We start from the raw sequence: 22,327 nt of genomic DNA on the forward strand, positions 1-22,327 counted from the left end.
ATAAAGTGCTTTAAAGGCCAAACAGAGAAGTTTGTGTTGTCTCCTAGAGGCAAGAGGAAGTCTCTAAAGCCTTATGAGCAGGAGAGAGCCATGGTTAGGAATATCCATTTGGCCCCGGAGTGGAAGGTGACCTGGAGAGGGAGACACCAGTTAGGAAGCCCTTGTATGTCAGGTGAGAGGTGAGGTGAACCGGGATTTGTAACTTAAAGAATGAGTTTTATTCATGGGTGAAAAGTATCCTCTCTTTGGGGGAGCCTATAGAACGTGCAAACAAATGGCCTGTCCATTACATAAGTAAAGCCTTTGTTCTTGGTCTCAGAGAAGGAAGGCAGCGTGATTTCTGGAAAGCTCTTGTCTTTCCTGCATTTTGTGGCAGTATTTTCAAGTCAGGAGAATTTTATTCCATTAAGCAGAAAACATTTTTAATGAAGTCTGCTCCATCATTGTAGTGTGTCCACTTGGGATTCCCTAAAGCCCTAAAACCACCTCCTTTGAATTTCCCTCTGGCTGTGTCTCTGAAGCAAAGGGAAATGGACAAAGGAAGTGAAGTCCCAGGCCTGAGGTGGAATTTCCACTCCTGGGTTAGGAGCCTGCTTCTCTCCTAAGGCAGCTCCGCACCTTCTCTGCAGCTTAGGGAGGGTGCCTAAAGCACTTGCCCTGGGTCACGCTGGGCTCTGTCAGAAGCAACACTGGAACCCAGGTCGTGGTGGCTTGGAGGGTAGCTCTCTTACAGTCAGCTATTCCAGAGCCCTGGGATTTCACTCATCCTCCTGGCAATATGTCTTCCACTAAGGTAGATGTAAACACTATTCTCTGTGGAGCTGTGTCTGAAAGGGATCATGGCCCCCAGTGGCTCAACTCTGGGGATGGTCTCTATGAATTTTGTTAGGTCTGTTCTCCCTCCTCAGGAGAGGCAGGAAGTGAGGGGGGGATCTCCTGTGTTATCCCGTCATCCTGGTGCTCTTTAGATCTGGTCAAGGTGCAGTTTCCAGGTCATCCAGAATTCCTGTAACATCTCCTATAAGATTCCCTTCTGATGATGGAGAGAATCAGAAAGATAAACTGGGTCAGTCTGGCTTGCTCCTTTGAACTCTGAGATAACTCCAGTGTTCTGGATTCTGGGTCCTAGGCATTCAGTGATATGGTTTGGATGAGCTGCATTTAATAAACTAGGCTACAAGAACCTACAGCTCAGCTGTGCCTGGGCCTATGGGGATTTGACTCATCCTTCCTCTGAGCTCTCCTCAGGTGCCTGCTGGACAGATCCATCTCTCACCAGGATTTCAAACTGAACCTCCCCAAACTTAACTCTCCCTCATCTTCCCCTTGTCCAGACTTCCCTGATACCACTACCCTCCCAATCATCACCAAGCAGAAATTCAGTCATCTTGGACTCCTGGCCGCTCTAGCCCCACATCACTTATATCTGATCCTGCTCTGAGGTCAAAAGGCCACAACCTAGTCCATACTCTCACAACCGCTTACCTTGACTCTATGACCCAATCATCTCTACTGAGAAAGGATTGAGATGTTGGTGGCAGGAAGGAGATCCAGGGGAACCCTTGAGGGGAGTGCTCTGAAGCAAATAAGCAGCCAGGACTGCTGAGCCCAAATTGTATTTGAACAGATTCTGAACTTCTTCATGATTTTATAACTGTTGCCTCAGATAGATTGTCCTTAGGTAGAGGGACAAGTCTGGGAGGCACTATGTCCATTTGGACATTTTTCTCTTTAAGTTGGAAAGAGCTCGGACTTAGAATAGTGTTAAATAAAATGAAATTGTCAGACTTGGGCCTAAAATGCAGAGAACGGGATTGGTATCTTTCTCTTTGACAACAGAATGAGAAGACCATAGAAGGGCTCTGGGGGCACCTAAACCGCCTCTTCCTTTTAGGCATGGTTCACTGAGGCTCCAAGGCTACACAGGTAGAAGATACCAGGTCCTTGGCCCCGTCCAATGCCCTACATGGTCTCCATCAGATAAGGGGATTCTCCTTCCAACTGGGGAAAAAAAGTAGAGATACAAACTGGAAAAATCCAAAGACAAATAAGTTAGGAAAAGGTCTTAGGAAACCGCGACTTTGTAAAACTTGAAGCAATCCATACAGCTAAATTTTTTGTCTCCCAATAACAGGTAAAGAAAAATCCTCTGAAAACAAGCCTCGAAATCATTACAAGTTACTTTTTGGACCATTTTGGAAAGAACACTTACAGTTTAATACAAGAAACACCATTTTCTATTGCTTCAGCTTCCAAGATGATTAGCAAAACACCCTGGAAAGGCTCTGAGAATTCTGCAGGGACCGATGATCCACGTGGGGTCCCAGACCGCGCTGGACACACCAGGTAGGCCCCGCTGGCGGCCTGGAGCCCGGGGTGTCCGGGGGGGCCTGGAGCCCGGGGTGTTCGGGGGGGGCCTCGAGCCCGGCGTGTCCGGGGGGGCCTGGAGCCCGGTGTGTCCGGGGGGGCCTGGAGCCCGGGGTGTCCGGGGGGGCCTGGAGCCCGGGGTGTCCGGGGGGGCCTGGAGCCTGGCGTGTCCGGGGGGGCCTGGAGCCCGGCGTGTCCGGGGGGGCCTGGAGCCCGGTGTGTCCGGGGGGGCCTGGAGCCCGGGGTGTCCGGGGGGGCCTCGAGCCCGGGGTGTCCGGGGGGGCCTGGAGCCCGGCGTGTCCGGGGGGGCCTGGAGCCCGGGGTGTTCGGGGGGGCCTCGAGCCCGGCGTGTCCGGGGGGGCCTGGAGCCTGGCGTGTCCGGGGGGGCCTGGAGCCTGGCGTGTCCGGGGGGGCCTGGAGCCCGGGGTGTCCGGGGGGGCCTGGAGCCCGGGGTGTCCGGGGGGGCCTCGAGCCCGGCGTGTCCGGGGGGGCCTCGAGCCCGGGGTGTCCGGGGGGGCCTCGAGCCCGGGGTGTCCGGGGGGGCCTGGAGCCCGGAGTGTTCGGGGGGGCCTGGAGCCCGGGGTGTCCGGGGGGGCCTCGAGCCCGGCGTGTCCGGGGGGGCCTGGAGCCCGGGGTGTCTGGGGGGGCCTCGAGCCCGGTGTCTGGGGGGGCCTGGAGCCCAGGCTGTCTCGCTCACGCTCTCAGGGGACAGATGGGGAGGCCGCTCATGTTCTCCCTCCATAGCCGCCCCGCAGGGCCCTCCATCCCTCCTCTCCCGGCTGCGGTCGTGGGACTGGGGGTGACCATCCTTGGGGAGGCCACGCCAGGTGACCCAAAGGCTGGCGCCCAGAGGTCGGTAAAGTTCGTCTCGCTGTCTTCGAGGGACACAGGACGAGGTGGGCGGGGAGCTCGGCCCCGCCCCTCGGCGCATGTGCAGTGGGGGCGGGTGAGGCTCGCCGCCAGTCCTCGGCGCATGTGCAGTGGGGCCGGGCGAGGCTCGCCGCCAGTCCTGGCGCATGTGCAGTGGGGCCGGGCGAGGCTCGCCGCCAGTCCTCGGCGCATGTGCAGTGGGGCCGGGCGAGGCTCGCCGCCAGTCCTGGCGCATGTGCAGTGGGGCCGGGCGAGGCTCGCCGCCAGTCCTCGGCGCATGTGCAGTGGGGCCGGGCGAGGCTCGCCGCCGGGTCCTCGGCGCATATGCGCGGGCCGCTTAGTGCTGCACGCGGCAGGGGCCCCGCCCCTCGGCGCATGTGCAGTAGGGCGCTGGGCCTCCTCGCTGCTGCGAGCCTCTGGTGGCTGCGAGGCCGGGTCCAGGGCGCGTCGTCGGCCGCGGGCCTCACTTGTCCGGCCAGCCGGGGAGCCTGGCGGAGGGGCGGAGGGGCGCCAGGGCATGTCCTCGGCCGACGTCAGCCTGCCCCTCCTCGGGCCGCGCGACCCCGAGCCCAGGGTGGCCCAAGCCTGGGGCGCGCCCCCAGCGCCGCTGCCGCCCCTGCTGTCCTCGGGCCTCGAGGGGCCTCCCCCTCCCCCGAGTCCTGGAAGCGCGGCCCTGCCCAGGTAGCGGCGCACCTGGCGTCGGACCCGAGAGGAGCCCGCCAGGGTGGGGAGCGGGGAGGAGGGAGAGGAGGCGGGGAGGGGGAGGGGCCTGACCAAGAGCACCTGAAAGGCGTATACAGCAAGCGCATTGGGCAGGGCACCTACGCGGCGCTCAATAAGTGCTGATTGGCCGAGGAGCCTCCTGGGCCGACCCCGGCGTGCCAGGAGGCCATGCCCAGCGTGGGCACTTCCTCTGAGGCCCCCAACGTGCCATCTCTGGGGAAGAATCGTAGGCCGGTTACAAAACAAGGAGCCTGGCCCTCTCCAGGCTGGGCACAGCCCGGTGGTGCCCTCCCTGCCCAGGCGGTACCCTCCCTCCCCAGGGTTGGCCTTGGCCCAGCGGTGCCCTCCCTGCCCAGGCCTGGCCTCTGCCTGGTGGTGCCCTCCCTGCCCAGGCGGTACCCTCCCTCTCCAGGGTTGGCCTTGGCCCAGCGGTGCCCTCCCTCCCCAGGCCTGACCTCTGCCCGGCGGTGCCCTCCCTCCCCAGGCTTGGCTTTGACCCAGCGGTGCCCTCCCTGCCCAGGCCTGGCCTCTGCCTGGCGGTGCCCTCCCTCCCCAGGCTTGGCCTTGGCCCAGCGGTGCCCTCCCTCCCCAGGCCTGGCCTCTGCCTGGTGGTGCCCTCCCTGCCCAGGCGGTACCCTCCCATCATTCTGGTCCCTCACTCGTGACTGATGTGCAGACGTGTTTAATATGAATGTGGATGGGGGCCTGTATCAGACTGCCCACCCTCGTGGAAAGGCAGGGGGAGGGAGGGAAGACGAGAAAATGTAAGACTGAGAAGCGTGTGGAAGTGAAGGCCAAAAACTAAGAATAATGTGGAGGAAGGTGGGGGCAGGCACCTGGGCTGGGGTGCCATGGAGGGGGAAGGCCCTGCCCGGCAACCTCAGCAGCGCTGGGGGGCAGATGTTCCGGCTGTTCAGGACACAAAGGGTGGGCTCAGCGTTTCTGGCATGGAAGCTGGCACTTTCCGAAGTCCACAAACCACGTTATTTATTTTCCCTATACAGCACATTGAAAACCATGGTTGTGTGGAAAATGCCATAGGAAACTTTTTGTTGAATAGCAAACGAAGCCATTTCCTTGTGGGGCTACCTTGGCAGACTTTCTGGAATGATCTCTTTGGCAGAAGTGGCAGAAAAGAGGCATGGGAGCTTGCTAGAGTTAGAAAGCCACACATCCTCATCATCGGTGTTGCACTGCATTTTCATTGATTTTGTCCAGTATTTCCCAGTGACATTTGAATCTGCTTGGGCCAATGCGCCCCAGCAGACTTGCCTCTGGAGTCAGATGGACCAGACAGAGCTTTGTTCTTTGAGCTCTGCCTTTTCGATGTCATGCTGAGCCCACAGAGGTATTTTTCTTTCATTTTAAAATGACATCTCAGCTCATTATGTACGCTCTGGCTGTAACTAATCTGAATGGAAGTAAGATCCTGTGAAAGTAATAGGAGTAAACTGGATCAGGGTCTAGCGCTTCAGTTTTTCCTAAATTCTTGCCAGTTACTGGTGAAACTTGCCCTTGAAACAGTGAGAAAGAGCTGCCTCGGTTAAAGACTCCATCTCCCGCCCAGTGACAAGCACCTGCACTGCCTCCAAAGCATTTCCTGGCCCTTAGTAGGTGCCAGATTTGCCTGGTGGTGGGGAAGTGTTCAGGGAATTGTGAGGAGTGAGATGAGCTCTTAAAGCAAACCTCTTCTTTCCAATAGGCATGGTGAATGCGACGGGGACACGCTTGCTAACACCACATTTCCCAAGAGACCTCTGCACAAAAGTAAGACCCCCAAGTCCATCACAGGAGATGGTAACAGTTCTCCACCAGCTGGAAGGGAGAAGATCGTGGCAAGCGGCACGGAGATCACCAAAATGGCGGCACCTTCTTCAGAAGTGAAGAAAATGGGAGATGTCAGACTCAGGTCTGGACTCTTGGCTAGAGGAATTTTGTCTGGGCCCATCACCAACTCACAAGAGGTTGTTATCATTATTATTATTTGGATGATGATGAGGACGATGACAATGACAATGACGAAAGAGCATTAGTTTGGTGGGGGGCATAAGGAGACCCAGGTTTAAGACTTGGCTCTGCCTTAGACTTGCTCTCTGATCTTGGGACCTGTACTTGCTTCTTTATAGAAAGAAGAGGTTGGACTGGTAGATTTTCAAGGTCTAGAATGCTGCAATCTTTATTACATGCTGTGTGCTGGATTAACTCCATCCTACCTGTCCTCTCCAAAACTGGGGAGCTGGGTCTAGCCAAGGTACAGGGCAGCTTCATCCAGGAGATAAAAGTCAGTGCAGTAAAACAAACTAATAATAACCTCCATAATGAGTTTTTTTTCATTTCTCTTAGGGAAAATGCCTTTTGAAATGACTTTGTGATTTTATAATCTCCTTTAAAATGATCTCAGTAAGTAGCTCACCAGTTCCAGTCCAGTCACAAAAGCCAAAAAATCAACCCTGTAATCATGAGTTGCCTGTCAGGTGGTCCTGTGCTTGAGCCCTCTGTAACCAGGCATCTGCTTAGACCACTTTGCATTGATGGGCTAGGGTAGGAATTGGTTGGACTTTCCAGGAATAGAGGAGGTCAGCCAGCAGAAGGACCTAGTGAGATGCCAACTCTTTCCCTATCTGGGTTCTAGAACCACTGGTCATAGGGAAGGTCTGCTTCTCTGAGGCTCTGTTTCCTCATTTTCAGAAGGGAGTTGGTAATCATTCAGACCTGTTTTGTCTCTGATTTCCAGGGACTTTTCAGAAACTAATGACTTTTTTTTTTGTCTGGACCTGAAATTTCATTGGAAACTGTCCCCCTATGCATCCCATCCATTCCCTCTGACTTGTAGAAATAGAAAGTTAGTTGTCCGGGGTACTGAGAAGTGACTTGCTCAGGGTCACAAAGCTAAAAGGCTTTAGAGGCGGGAACCCTATCTTCACCAGGCTGCACAGCTCCCCACATTGTGGGGTGGCCATGCTTAGTCTGTGTCCATAGATGGTTGGAGAAGGCAAGAAAAATAAGGCCTTTCAAGGACGTTCCAGTTTCTGGTGGAGTGTGTGCTGTGCTGTCCCTTTCTGAAGTACATTCCTCTCCAAAAGTCCTTTTTCATTGTGATGTGACATGGCAGAGAGTACTCCTTTGGAGTTGGAGACGCTGAGCCAGCATACACTGCTGCTGGCCAGGCCTTCACCCTTTCTAACCCTTAGCTGCTGCTTTTGTAGACCAGATGACTTCTAGGGTCCTTTCTAGCCCCGGCGGTCTGGGAGGGGGGCTGTTCTTTTGTGCTCTCTCTTCTTGGTGCAGCAGTGGGTTCATAGAATGTAATGAGTTATGGGGTTCATGCTCACGGCTGTATAGGATTTCTCTGGTGTTAGTCTCTAATACAGAAGAACCAATGAGATATGGGTTCTAATCCTGCCTTTGTCACTCTCTGGGCCTCGGTTTCCCTATTTGTGGAATGAAGGTATGTGTAAACTAGCCGGTTTCTAAGGCCCCTTCTAGCTCGGAGAGAGACACAAAAATGACTCTTAGTAATAATAACCTGTCAATTAGGAATGGAGTGGACTCCGGATGAGACAGCTAGGGGACATGCGGAGGGGAGGAAGTCTATGGTGGGGGACATCTCTTAGCCCACTTTCAGAGAACTTGGGAGCACTCTGAGAAGAGGAAATTACCAGAAAACTCTCCCCAGGGGTATGTGAGGGGTATATCAAAACCCACCTCTCTCTCACACTTCAGCCCAAACCCTAGAGCACCTATCATCCACCCACCTCCCCCTCAGCTGCATACCCCTAATATCTGGAAGGATGATTCAGCCCCATTTCCTGAAACTCCAGGTCACAGTGGAAAGGTGAGATCCACCACCTGAATCTAGAGGCCCCTGCCTTGATACTGCCATCACTACTGAGCCTGAGTCTTAGCCCTGCCCAGCCCCAGCCCCAGCTGACCAAAACAGCACCTGTTGGGTTCTGCCCACACCCCCATCCACCCCCTACCTCCACCCCTGTTGAAGGGCCCAAAGACTGTCTGCCCTTGTATCTTCAGGGCCTGGTTTCAGTGCATGGCAGGTAGTAGGTGCTGAATAAATACTTACTGATTGATCAGGCAGTGATTCAGAAAAGCCAGGGGTCAGTGATTGTTTTTAGTGTCTTAGCCTCAGGTTATTGCAGGAAGTTTCCGAGCAAACAGAGCCGTTGGATCTTGTGTTCTGCAGTGTTGGAGGACTGTCACCTCTGCTCAAAGGCTTTGTTGTTGGGCTGGGATCTGAATGAAAACACTGACTGTTTTTTGTGGGTTACTTTCTCAGGATCCCTTCAAGAAATGTTCCCTGAGACGGTCGTCAGGACTGAGCGCAGCACAGAACCGAGAAGAAGACCCTTCCAAACCGTTAGAACTATCCCCTACCAGTCGCATTCTGTCTGATGCCTCTGCGGCTAAAAATGCCTCTTCCTGCAAAAGTTCCCCGGGTGCTCACAACAGTTTGGACCCAGAGACGTGGAAGAGCCTGTCCAGCACCGCTTCGGACCCTCTTGGCAAAATGCGCTTGGAAATGGACAAAAACAAACTGAAAGGCTTCTCGGAAGGCAAGGCCACAGTGAGTAATCCCGCTGAGAAGACTGGGCCAAATGGGAGGTTGCTCTTTCCCTGTGCAAGTTCAAAGCCTTCTCAGGAAAGACAGGAAAAGGCTTCCAAATGGAATAATCAGTCCTTTGCGCACAGGTAAGCCTTTCGGGAGCTGGGGCTCCTTTCTAACCAGGGCCTTGAAGAGTATCCCCAATAAACCAGAGGAGAGCCATGAGTCTATACCCACATGACCTGATTGTCATTTTATGGAAGAAGTCCCCTGAGGACCATTCCTTTGTACCAGGGAATTAAAGTCTAGACCCACAGCAGCTGCCCTCCCCAGACACCTAGCAGGAGCTTGGCCTGGGGGGTCTCGAGTTCTCATCCTGTACCCATGGTGGCATCCCCATCTCAGCCTCCTTCTCAGAGCCCTTCCTTATGAACCCCTCAGTCCACTTAGGCTGCCTTCAGCCAGTTTCCCTTTCAAAATGTGCTTTCTGAAAAGGACTTTTTAGCTTTATTCACAATAAGGGAAGAAGCCACTGAGGAAGCAGGATTTTAATGTATTATCTCTACTGGGGGTGAGGGAAGGGGAAAGAAAGGGCTGTTTGAATGGGGGTCAGAACTCAGGGCCCCAGGAGCCTTGGCCCTGGCCTGGCCAGGTGGGAGGGCTGGGGTGAGGGGCTGCCTGCGCCTCCTCTGCAAGCAAGGCCGATAATGAATAACGACCTGGTCCACCGCTGTGCTCGCGCTGCTTTTCTTTCCATGTTAACTCCTCCTTGCTAGATGACATGGGGGAAGAACAGATCTACCTTGACCGGAGCGCGGGTCCAGGTCCGGTTAGCTGTGAGTCACTTGGTCCAAACGCTCTTCATAGCCATGATTTGTTTTCCCAGGTTCCTGCTTCATCTAGGTACCCTAAAACTTCAAATAACCAGAAGTCAGCTGACTGAAATTTTCATTTAACCGAAATTTCCCTTTGAGGAGGAAGGCACATGATAAGAAAACACGGAGATATCAAGGATTGATTTGGGGAAATTGTTTGTCAATACAGAATAGAAAATGTTCTCGAGAACAGGATGTGGGGTCTTTTCCTCCGCCTTCCATTGATTACCTGTGGGGCTTTAGGCCCTCTGGAGCTGCTCAGGGCTGCTGTGTGCAGGCCAGGTGTCTCTCCGGGGGCGTTCTAGCCTATGTCCCAGGAGCGCTGAGATCTAACTCCCAGCAGAGCTTCTGGAGCCGGCCTGAGTCAGGCTGAGAATGCCATTCCCAGGGCGGATTCAAGGCTGTTTAAGCCCACATGAAGATAGCAAAGTCATGATTCCAGCTTAGAAGGATCTTCAGGAAGGGCTTTTATCACTAAGAAGGCATCCCTTTGTGGCAGTCAAGTGTTTGCTGCTGTCAAGAGCCTCCTAGCACTGACCTTATCTGGTCCTGAGCCCTCAGAATTTTCCTGGAAGTTCTTCCAGTCTGGTAGAGGCTGTCCAAGTTCTCCTAGCTTACTGGAGACCTGGATTGGAATCCAGGCTCCAGCTCTTACTTCGTGACCAGGGACAAGTCTTGGACTATAAGTCTCGGTTTCCTCAACTCTGAAAAGGGAGTAATGGTAGCAACCTCACAGTTTTGAGGGAAGTGCCTGGTAAACTTTAAATCCTTTCATCAGTGTGAGCTCTTGGCTTTTTAGCCCAGAAAATCTGAATGAATGAACCAGAGTTCCTGTTAATTTTCAAGGTCTGCCCCTGAGCACTCAGTACTCAAAGGTACAAGCTGTGACTTAGTTAAGCCAGAGCAAAGACAATGGCTGCTGGCCAGCCAGCATTTGTTATTTAGAGCCTCCTATGGACCAGGAAGGGGCTGCTGTGGGACAGACACGGTGCCCCTGAGGATGGAGATTATTGGCCTAGAGCTGAGGACCCCAGGTGACTCTGGACACAAGATCAGCCAATCTCCTCCTATAGGAACTGGAAGGGAATTTAAGGCAGAGAACAGTTAGTCAGGATTCTGGGCTTGGCAGGAGCCGTTGCATGTACGTGCCATGTGGGCGGGTTCTCAGTGCCTGGACTACTGTGGCTTGCATACATTAGCCAGATTCAGTGGCATTCATATTTTAAGATTTGTAATTACTGATGACATCAGATGATCTAGCCATGAGACCTCAAACTTCTGTCATGGTCACACCCAGACTTTTTAATTCATAAGCTCTATACATAGGTATGTGTGTATCAGTGTAGATAGATTGTGGAGAGGCCTGCCTTCACTGCAGCAAAATTGCTTTGGCCTAGAAGACATTCTCTGTCTTTTCTTCATGAAAGATTTGCTGTTTGTTTCTAACTGTAAAGGAGCCTGCAGGGATGCAGTGCATCTGTGTGGGGCTTAATAGCATGATCCAGGGGAAATGGGCTGTCTCTAGGAGGGCAGTTCCTGTTCTCAGAAGCCTTCAGGCAGATTCTTGCATGGCTCCTCATGGAGTTTGGGCCTCCTCTTCCTTTGTGAGTTGGACTGGTTCAGTTTTGGAGTTTCCTTTCTCCTGCTCTCCTGTTGTGTCATTTTGTGCTCAGTCATGAGAGGCCAAGTCACTCGTTGGAGGTACCAGATGAAGGTGCTCCTGGCCGGTCCTTACTGTTGTTTCTCCAGAAATATGCTACCTACTCACCTGGTGAGATCACCGGTGTTTGGTGAGAGTTGGGAATTCAGTCTGGCTGTAGAACCAAAGTTTGTTTTGTTTTCCTGTGTTGAGCTAATCAACCTAGACCAAAGCTTGTTGACCTTGTTTGTATTTAACTCACACAGCAGCGGGTATCTGTTGGGTGGCTGCTGGGGCCGAAGTCTCATGGCCTTTTTCTAGGGAAGGCAGTTGCTAGAGTTGCCTCTTTCCTCCCCCAGTTACCCTGTTCGTGCCTGTTTTCCCCTGGCTCCCTCTGGAGGGTGGTCAGAGACGAATTTGTGCCCTTTCTTTGTGCTCTCTGTGCACAGAGCAGATGCTCATTGTGTTTATTGGCCTGCAGTTTCCCATGGAGGTAAGTGGGGTGGGGGTGGGAAGGTGGGATAGAGGAGAGGCAGGGAAGCTCTTCTGAACTTGCCCCAAACTCTTGAGACTATCCCCATTCTTTCAGTTTCCCAGTGTCCTTGACTCATTCTGCCTCACCCCATCTATTCAATCAATTGCCAAGACTTGTTTCTAGCGCCTTAGCATCCTAATCTTGTGAGTCTAGTTTAGGCCTATTGCCTCTTGCCCAGCCACTGCACTGGCTTTCTCCCTGCTGCCTCTGCATTCGATCTTTCCCTTCTCAGTCCTACTCCACACAGCAGCCAAGGGGATTGAATCATGGAGGCTCTGATTCTTGACAACAAAGAGGAGCTGTTTGCTGGGGTGGAAGTGACTTTTTCATCTTAATCTATGATAGAGAAAGAGAGGAAAGCGAGGTGTAGTCTGACCACTCCCTTGATTTCTGGGGAAATTTCAGATTTCAGAGACTCAGAGGTAGGAAATAGGTAGGTTCTGTTGGCCTGTGAATCTGTAAGCGCTCTCAGCCCAGGAGGAATGATTGCACACTATCTCTGGAATGAGATTCTGGCTAAAAGCAGGCCTGTTGAGGAGGGGTATGCTGACCAGCTGAGGTTTTAAAAAGGGCAAAAGCAAAGATGGGACAGAAATTCTGGCAAGCACAGTAAAGTCAGGTCAATGAGCCAAGCCCGGCTGGGAGTGTCTTTAAAGTATGAGAAAGGGACATTAGGTTTGGGGTTTTAAAGAAGGCATGTTGGTGAAAAGAGGGACTCAGATCAAGGAGAGAGTGGTTGCGGGGGTGTGGGAGGGCAACGCTGCCGAGAGCGGCCCAGCTCCTATTGTCCATCTGTTTTTGTGTCAAGGAGACTGATTTTGGACTGAGGAGAAGCAGAGCAAAAGTGAAAACCCAGAGAAGTAGAAGGGACCACTTAATGACCAAGGAATATTTGTGCCCAGACTTGTGTATGGCAGGAGTGAGTTGATGACAGTTAAAGGTAGCTGTAATTAAGATAGGTGATTTCCTCCAGGACTGTGTCTGCAGCTGTGCTTGGAGGGATGTGTGCCCCCCAAAGGGGGCTCTTGCCCTGAGTCCTGAGGGACTTTATATAGCAATTTAAAGTGGGCTTAGTTTCATCTTGCATGAGAAACTGGCCGGTAGGGGGCAGCAGACCTCCACCTGTGAATACTCTCTACAGACTTGAGGTTCGTCCTTGGGTGTGTTCTGTGCAGTGCTAGAAACATCTACATCTCACAGGCTGGAGTAAGGATTAAATTTTCATTTTAAATCCATCTCTTACCGCTTTAGTTCCAAGAAAGACAGTAAATCAACCCAAGAAGAGATGCCTAAGGCTGTTATGGTATGGGGATGGCTTGGAGTCCAAGAAACTTTGTCATCTTGCAAGACACGAAGTCCAGAATTGCTTCAGACTCTTACGGGTTTCTCTTTTCTTAAAGCAGTTAATCTCTTGTGCAGTCTTTTAGTTGTTCACAAACTTGAGGCACTGTGTCTAGAGAGGGAGGGCCAAAACATTTCTTCCAGGAGGCTTCTGATCTGAACCTGTACTTTGGGGCCCATCATGGGTAACTTCTGAATGCAGCCCACCAGCCCATCCTCCATGGCTCCCGAATCCAGGGAAGGTAGGCCAGTGGGGCTTGTGATCTGAGGCATGTCGAAGCTTCTCATTTACTTGTTTTTATCTGTATGGTTGGCCAGAATGATCTCTCTGGAGTGAATACAGATATAAATAAAGTTTAAACAAGCTTTACTGCAAAGGGGCAGCAGCCTTATAAAATCACTCCAATGTTATCTACAGATGAGACCATCTCTGGACTGTGAATTAGAGTTCTAGTAACTGTTTGCACTTCATGTAGAAACTCCTCACTTTGAAAAGCCATAAATTGTGTTTTCTGGTTTGAGATTTTCACTTAGGGGTGGGATTTATCTTGTCTGAGGAAAGAGAACCTGGAAAGGCAGACTTTGAATCATCTAGTCAAATGTTTTATAATCAACAACCAGAAGAAAATGATGTGAGCTTATCTTTTCTAAACCATGGGCAAAGACTTGCTAGAAAAGATGGTTCTGGAGTTCTGCTTCCAGAGGATGGGTGGGGGCATTTTGGCCATGATGACAGTATGGACAGAGGAAGAGAAGGGGAACAGTGAGGACCGCCTAGAGGGGAAGAGGGTAAGATAGTACGTCTACACACCCAGTGGTGCCACATTGTGGACAGGCTTTGAGCATAGGGATGACATCGCTGAATCTGTGCGTTAAGATAGCTCTGATGGTGGTGTGAAAGATAGTTTGGAGGGAGAGAGAGGGGCAATAAGAAGCCTGCCTTAGCCCCCTGTGTCATGTCTGTTCTGTTTGTATCATCTGTATGTTACTGAGACCTTTGTGCCTTTTTTCTCTCTCACCTCTGAGGGAGAGGAGAATAAATGGGTTTTGTCTGAAGGAATGCAGAGTAGGCAGTGGAGACACGTGCAGTGAACAGGTGGATTGGGAAGATTCTGCTCATCTGTCAGATGGTCCTCCAAGACGGGGCTTGGTACTTGAGAAACAGAGGAAAGAAAGTTGGCAGACGAGAGAAAAAGAGCTTGCGCGTCTGTCACTTGGCATTGGTGGGTGCCCATTGTGTGTGCCAGGCCCTTGGGACAGCGAGAAAAGCAGAAAGCCCTGTGACCCTCAAGGAGAATTCATCCTAACAGGAAAGAGAGCCAGTCAGAGTCAAGCTGGTGCATGTGATAGACAGACAGAGAGTTTGGAGGGGCATCTTTGAGAGAAGAAGGCACCAGCAGCTTCCAGGGACTGGCAGACAGAGGGGGCGCTGCACTGAGGCTGGTGTTGCCACATTGTGGCCTGTGTGCAGGGCAGTAAAATGTAGCAAAGTGGGAAGGGGAGAAAGGGGCAAGTAACAAATAGCTCCTGACATCCAACAAAGGAGTTTCTATGAGATCCAAGAGTAGAACGTTCTGGAAACCACTCTGGTAGCTGAATGGAGACTGACCTGGAGTGGGGAGAGCCTGGAGGCAGGCCTGTGGGCTTTGCAAAGAACTTTTTGACTGGGCTGAACAGACATGTTTCAGATGGATTTATGTTGGAAAAAACTCCAGCTCCATGGGGCCCAATGCTTCCTGTTACCTATGCTACCCAAAAAGGGGGCTTGCTCAGCTTGGACTTCCTGCTGGGATGACCCCACCACCTCAGAGTCACATCCTAAGGAGACAGATAGTAGCTGTGAAAAGTAGCCAAATTCACTGGAGATGAGGGTCTGACAAGGAAGTTTGGGAGGATGTTGTATTGTGGGGCTCTTTAATTCTTGAGAAGAACTGTACAGAAGACTTGCCTTGGAAAGGATCTGGGAGGAAAATGTACTGTTGAATGTTTTCAGGCCTTATTTGGTCGTGGTCGTGGTGGTGCGTGTGTGTGTGTGCGTGTGCGCGCTGGTGTGTTTGTACGTGTGCGCATGTGTGCGCGCATGCATGTGTGTGTCTGTCTCTGTCTGCCGGGCCGTTTCTGTACAATCCAGAAATAGGTATTAATCTGTTGTGATTCTATTTAAGAGTTGAAATACAGGCATCTTTGAGTTATCCCCGGTGAAGTCAGCATGCCTCTTGCTTTTATACTTTTCTATTTTGCTAAAGAATTCTCTTTTTTTGTCCTCTTAAATGCGTGTTGCAAAGAAAAATTAAAATGAATGGGAGAAACCATAAAGCAAAACAAACCATAATACAAAAGCAATGGTCTGTTTCTCTCTGTGATCCAATTCCATGGTTCTTTCTTTGGATGTGGAAGGCGTTTTGCCTCGAGTCCACTGGAAATTTTTTAAGTCTGTACATTTCAATGAAGTACTAAGTCTTCCATAAAACTTCCTTGCACACTGAGGTTGTTGCTGTGTACAAAGTTCTCCTGCTTCTGCTTCTTTCACTCGGCATCAGTTTGCTAAAGAATCTTAAACCTAATTATAGACAGACAGAAGTTGAGCATGATTGAAGGAGAGAGGGTTTCTTAAGCTGTTCAGAAGAAGCCAAGAAGTTGTAGCAGCTCACATTTCTTGAAAGTTGATAAAATCCACTCCTCCCGCCAGCTTCCTGGGCTCTGTGGAGGCAATGGTAGTATGCCCCTAACTTCCTTTCACAGACATTTGCCCCCAAACTTGGTGGTAGTTTTTCTTCTGCGTAAAATGGGGAGAGGGAACAAAGCTCTGACCATGTTGCTTTCCTAGAATGATGAACATTTTGTCCCTGGGAAGGTGGGCTCAGCACCCTGGAAAGTGTCACCACACACAAGTCTGCAGTGGGCACATTGTGTGATTCTGTTTGCAAAGTGAATTTGTGTTTAGACAGTCCCTTTTCCATTTCTGAAAAGTGCCTGGGAAGCAGTCACTGCTACCTGTTGTGGGGAGGTCAGAATTTCCTGACGACTCTTTCCAAAAGCTGAACAGCAGGACGTTGGGCGCTGTTCCTATTGTCACAAAATAAAGACACATCGACAGTAATAGGTGCGATGGGGTTGTCTTCTCTCCTCTGAAAGCAATGGGACAGACATGGTTATGGGCCACTGGCTTTGCAGACTGCTGTGTTTTTTAATGGAGGCTGCTTGGGCCATTTTATGCGTGTTTGCCAAGTACTCATAGTTGTCTTTAGTAAAACTTCCAAAATGAAATGATTTCCTCTAAGGAGCACAGTTGTTAGTCTCCTCTTGGAGTATTTAAATACATAATAGGAAACCATGCAGTTTGGCATGTTGCAGTGCTCCATTGTTGGAGGTTTTAAAAAATGTCGAAGTTAGATGGGATTTGAGAAATAACCTAGCCATTCAACCTCCTACCTGAGGTAGGAAACCTTTCTTTGACTGCATTTCTGCTAGTTGCTCATCCTCCTGGTGATGACAGAAGATAGCCAAGGCTGGTCTTGGCTGAGAGGCAGATGAAAGGTGGTGTGATTCCTGGGGTCAGAGACTCTCTCCTGATACTGGTGGTGTGATTCCTGGGGTCAGAGACTCTCTCCTGATCCTGGTGGCCTGATGACATTTTGGACAGTATAGAGGCCGACCGTTGATGCTCCCCTACAGGTTGGATGTTTACAACGTTACAGAATAAAGAATTTTAGGAGACAGAGAGAAGATTTCTATTTCATCCTGGAGGTAAAAAGGAGCCACAGAAGTTTACTGATGAGTGACACGGTCAAAGCTGGGCCTTGGGCAGAGAGCCACTGGTGTTTATTTAATGGTGGTTGGGATGATGGATTGAGTTGGGGAGACTCTGGCAGCAGGTGGTGGAGGTGATGGGGGCCTTCCTTGGGCAGAGAGCCACTGGTGTTTATTTAGTGGTGGTTGGGATGATGGATTGAGTGGGGGAGACCCTGGCAGCAGGTGGTGGAGGTGATGGGGGCCTTCCTTGGGCCGAGCCTGCCTGGGTGGGGCCAAGAAGCAAGTGTAGTGGAGGAGGGATGAAGACCGAACTTCTCAAGCTGGGAGAGGATGGGAAGGAATTTTGTTCCAGACAAAGAGATGATCAATTTGAGATGTTCGGAAGGCAGCTGGTGAGGCAGGCCAAGCGATCAGGAGCAAGATCAGAGCTGATGAGCATTCTGGCCTACTGTGAGTCCTGTGGTTTTTCTGTATTTTCTGTTGTATGGTAGACCTGAGACCTCGGTAGTCGCCCTGCATCCTGGAAACCAGACATGAGCTCTGTTCCCATTGGATTCAGAGATTTCCTAGAGGCAGGTTGACTAATGGCAAAATGAACCAAAGAGAGACCCCAGAATGGAAGCTCTGGGCTTATCTAGACCAGGTTTAGTCTTGGTGGGGGTGGGAATGGGGCTTTCAAAAAATCGTGGCCTTTGCTCTGTTTTGCTTTGTTTTCTGGCTTTAGCCTCCTAGTCTTCTAGCTGTAGGAGCAATATACTTAATTCTTTTCTTGCCAAGAAATTGCCTTTCTTTTTCTAGAAGGCTGAATCTCAGAGCTCTCAAATGTAGAGTGTCTTGGCAAGGCAGCCCTAAGGCTGGCACTAAGTGGGGTTCCTTCTATTCCTCTTCCCCCTCCTCCTCTTCCTCCTTCTACCCCATTGGGAGTCTAGATTCATGAATTCTATATTATCCAGTAACTCTTTCCTCCTCTGTTTGGGAGCCTGGGCTTTAGGAACTTGAGATTCAGTTATGCACCCTCTGGTGGAGGCTGATAGGAATGGTTTCCAGGGGAGGAGGGGTGGGCTTCTGTGTCTACCCAGGCCTGTCCATCATCTGCAGCTCCCCACCACCCCAGCATCAGCGTCCAACTTGAGTTCTGCATTCTATTTGTCCTGGTCTTGCCAACAAGGTCTCCAACTCTGCAATCCACCCTCTTTTTATAGGCTCAGCCTGAGCCAAACTTCATTCTCTGGTTGATCCTTTCATCCCTGTTCACTGAGACACAATCAAAGCCCCAAAGGCTCCCTGGTGAACTTGATCCAATGCCCTAGTAGCAGTCAGCAGCATGGCTTGTTTGATGTTGTAGTGGAATAGAACTGTGTGCCGGCCATCCCTGTTTGCCCTGGCTTGGAGCTGGCATGATTTGTGGGGAAGCCCCAAGCTCGGCCCCACTCTCAGTGTCTTCTAGCTTCTAAGTCATGCCTTCGGTCAGAACTCCTGGGCTTTGGGACACATCCAGTCTTTGTACATCAGGCTCAGTTCTGGACTACATTGTGATAGTATTCTCTTGGGTAGGGTCTTGTTGTCTGTCCATACCTGGGGCTGTGCTCCATATGTATACAGAGTGTTGGAACTGTAGAGAACCACAGAATCTGAGAGTTGTTGGAGACCTCCCGAGTTCCTTCCTAGAGTCCTTCCTGTAAACAAAAGAAATTCCTCCAAGCTGACCTGTCCCACAAGGGGACATATGGCTGTCCAGTCTTCCCTGAAGGGTGAAGCTGCTGCTTCAGGAGGAAGTGTTTCCTGGCTTTCAGCCGAAATGGTCTGTGCCACACAGAGCAAGGCTCATAATCTCTCCTCTCATGGCAGCCCTGCCTGCATTCTTGTGGTCAGTGTGGCACATCAGAAGCAAGCCCGATGTCAAGTTAGAGAACCTGGTCAGAATTCCCGGCTTGGTGAATCCCTCCGGACCCAGTGTGACCTGCATTTCTCTTAGCACCAAGTCTGTGATCCCAGGTCTTCTCCTGACTAACAATGCTCAGTTCCTTCCAATAGTCTTCATACACATGGACTGGAGACCCTTCACCATCCTAAATGTTGGATCTCTCTTGCTTATCAGAGTCATTAAACTGAGGAGCCCAGGGCTGAGCACAGTTCTCCAGATTAGAGCAATACATGCGAATGAGAGCACTCTCATTTCTTAAAACACTCGAAGACTGCCCTTGTCAGTCTCTCTCTGCTGGAGTCCTTCTTCCACGCAGCTGGCACACGGTTCTTCCCCAAGCCCAGGTTTGGCTGTCACTCATCAGTTATCTCCACTGGCTCCTTTTCCCTCCGCCTTGAAAGAGCAGTCTTCTCTTCGGCTTTTAGATTCTTTGTCTCTGTGCAGTCTTCTTACTCCTTACTCGTTGTATGCTGTGATCCAGTCGCCCAAGATGCTCTGTCTCTCAGCTCTGCATTTTCCTGGGCCATCCTACATGCTGTAGTGCTCTCCTTCCTTACCTCTCCTTCCTGGCTTCCTGGTAATTTATTCCAAAAACCTTTCCCGTCCTCTTCGGGCTCCATTTATCCTGCATATATCTTGATATAGTTGTTTGCATGTTGTCTCCCCCTTGAGGGGAGGGGCTATTGCCTTTCTTTGTATCCCTGCCACCCAGCCCAGTACCTAGTCCACAGTGGGTACTTAGTAAATGTTTGTTGACTGCCTGCTTGATCAACTTACCTAGTAATGCTGTCAGAAAAGGAAAAGAGAGAGTCTGGCACACCCTGTTTTGGATGAAGCTCTTTGGGATCCCAGCTTTTCTTTATAAACCTAATGATCATCCTGTGTTGTTTCCAAAGGTCAGAATTAAGCTCTGTGGCCTCTAGTCTACAGACTCTTGTCCTCTCTCTGGTCTTGGGGAGCCCTGCCTGTTTTCCATCATTTTTCAAATACTGCCACAGAAGTGGCAATCCGTCCCATGTGTCAGTTCCTTCAGGATGGGAGGTGGCCGTTCATCTGGGCCTAGTGACTTGAAGGCACCAATGGTAGCTGGGTACTCTCTGATTCTTTCCTTCCTTAACTTTCTGATGACAATCCAAGTTAGGGCCCTGAACTTCTTAAGAAGGTCTCACTGGCAGTGAGTCCTTTACTTACAAATACAATAGGTTTCTGGTACCTGTTACTTTGGTGTTCTTTTTTTTTTTAAGAATGTATTTATTTTTTCTCAGTTACATGTGAAACAATTTTTGACATTCATTTTTTATAATTTTTGAGTTCCAATTCCCTCCCTCCTTCTCCTCTCCTTAAGAAGGCAAGCACTTTGATATAGGTTATACATGTACAGTCATGCAGAATATATTTCCACATTAGCCATGTTGCCAAAGAAAATGCAGACCAAAAAACCTCAAGAAAAATAAGGTAAAAAAGTATGCCTCAGTCTGCATTCAGACTCCCTCAGTTCTTTCTCTGGAGATGGACAAGCGTTTTTTATTGTGAGTCCTTTGGAATTGTCTTAGATCATTGTATTCCTGAGAATAGCTAAGTCGTTCACAGTTGATTGTTGTGTATTGTGGCTGTTACTGTGTACAATGTTCTCCTGGTTCTGTTTACTTCACTTGGTATCAGTTCATATACATCTTCCCAGGTTTTTCTGGAACCCTCCTGCTCAGCTAACACAACAGTATTCCATCACAGTCACATACCACCAGCCATTTCCTAGTGGATGGGCATCCCCTCAGCTTCCAGTTCTTTGCCACCATAAAAAGAACTCCTTTAAATATCTTTGTATGTATATGGGTGTTTTGCCTTTTCCTTGATCTCTTTGGGATGCAGACCCAATAGTGATATTTCTGGGTAAAAGGCTAGTGTGGTCTGTCTTGTAGCTCTTTGTGCATAGTTCCAGATTGTTTAACAGAGTGGTTGCATCAATTCCCAACTCCACCAGCAGTGCTTCAGTATCCCAGTTGTTCCACATCCCCTCCAGTACTGGTCATTTTCCTTTTCTGTCATATTAGCCAGTCTGATGAGTACAAGTGGGTTCAGTTATCACTTTGTATAAGATTCCCAGCCACCTCTAGATTTATGTCCTGTGCTCTTGTGCCACGTTACTGATTGCTTAGTAGACATGCATGTGACCTGTGGCCTTCTCAGTATCTTCCCCACCACCAACCCATTCCTCTTTCTGACTTCTCCATTTTTATTGTTGTTTTTATTTTTTTGTTAAGGGTTTTGCCAACCCTTTACAAAAATTTCCATTCACTTAGATTTCCTCTCTCTCTATCTCCATATCCAGTCGATTCTACCATGTCTGTCCCTTCCTCCTACCCAGCATAGGCCTCCCTCATGACAGTGGCCTCTTAATTGGTCTCCCTACCTCCTGTCTGTCCTCCCTAGAGCTGCCCCAGGTGTGATCAAATCACTCCTTGATCAAGAAGTCACCTCTTGGATCAAATATAACTCCCTTCACAGGCTAGCTCCCGCCAGGCCTTCAGTCATTCTTATTCTTTTCCAGCCAAATTGGCCTCCACATTGTTGTGTCTCTCTGCTCAGGCTGTCTGCCACGCTTGGAGTGCAGGCACTTGTCACCTCCATCTCTTAGACTTCTTTGCTTCCTTTAAAATTCCACTCTTGGCCCGCTTCCTACAGGAAGCCCACCTCTAGCAAGGATGAAAAATGATGCTATAAAGGCTAAGTGCCAAAGGAATGAAGAAGAAGCCACTTGAGATGGGGTGAGGTGGCAAGGCTTTAGGAGGTGGTGGGATTAGATTGGGGGCTGAAAGGCTCCTTGGGATTCATGTGTGGAGAAGGTTGATGTGATACAAGAGGCCATGATGTCCAGAAGCCTGAGGTGGGTTCTCCACGCCGAGTTGTGTGCAGGTGAGAATGCAGGCAGAGGGTGGAGGATGCTTGACAGGGAACCTAGGGACCAGGGCTTGAGTGACTAGGACCAGGAAGAGGAATTTAGCTGGAGCTAACGAAGCTTCTGTACAAGGCAAGAATGGTGCAGTTAATAAAGGCAGAGTAGAGGCATCCTTCTGAGGCTTTTCTGACTGGCTTTGGTGAACCAAGGAGAGTGAAGAGGCAAAGACGGCTCCGTGTTATCCTGTACTTCTCTTTTGGAGTTTGTGCAAGAGCCCTTGGCAGTTCTATTACCTCTTGAAACTTTGCCTAGTGCTCCATGTTTATTTGGAAGTTGGGAATGCTTCCTCCCAGAATAATTTATGGATAGAATTACTGTCCATTTTCATTAGTTAACACATGCCCCAAACTTCCTTTTTTTGATCCTTTGGTAAATAAAGCCATTATGGACAGGGCCATCCTAGGGCAGCTCCCTTGGGATGCTGCTAAGCTCTGCAGCACACAGCTCCATTACTCAGCAGAATGCTGCGTGATTTAGGTAATGGCATTGATGGTAGGCTCGTGGCCCAAAATGGGGAGGAATGGGTGATCTGGTAGGTGACCCACTGGAGGAGGGTGGCCAAGATGATGAAGGGCTGGGAATCTATAACCCAGGAGGTTAGGTTGAAGAGAAGTCTGGGGGAGGATGTGATAACCCTCTTCAGGTATTTGAAGGATTGGTGACGGAGGACAGATAAGATTTGTTCTTTTGCCCTCCACCTCCCCAGGGCAGAACCAGAAACAATGGAGGGAAGTCATGGAGAAAGATTTAGGTCTGGATGTCAAGAAAAGCCAGCTTCCCATCAGA

The 22,327-nt window shown here is 50.4% G+C and overlaps 1 protein-coding gene across 1 annotated transcript in view; it reads left to right on the plus strand.

Annotated features, from left to right (window-relative positions):
- Window positions 1-22,327, plus strand: part of MINDY4 (MINDY lysine 48 deubiquitinase 4) — a 143,488-nt gene that overhangs the window by 13,250 nt on the left and 107,911 nt on the right. The window contains exons 3-5 of the mRNA XM_072599194.1: window positions 2,135-2,346; window positions 5,663-5,924; window positions 8,252-8,664. Coding sequence (XP_072455295.1) covers window positions 2,135-2,346; window positions 5,663-5,924; window positions 8,252-8,664 — 887 coding nt within the window. The remainder of the gene's footprint in view (window positions 1-2,134; window positions 2,347-5,662; window positions 5,925-8,251; window positions 8,665-22,327) is intronic.

The sequence above is a fragment of the Notamacropus eugenii genome, chromosome 3 (assembly GCF_028372415.1).
Source record: "Notamacropus eugenii isolate mMacEug1 chromosome 3, mMacEug1.pri_v2, whole genome shotgun sequence".
Taxonomy (NCBI): Eukaryota; Metazoa; Chordata; class Mammalia; order Diprotodontia; family Macropodidae; genus Notamacropus; species Notamacropus eugenii.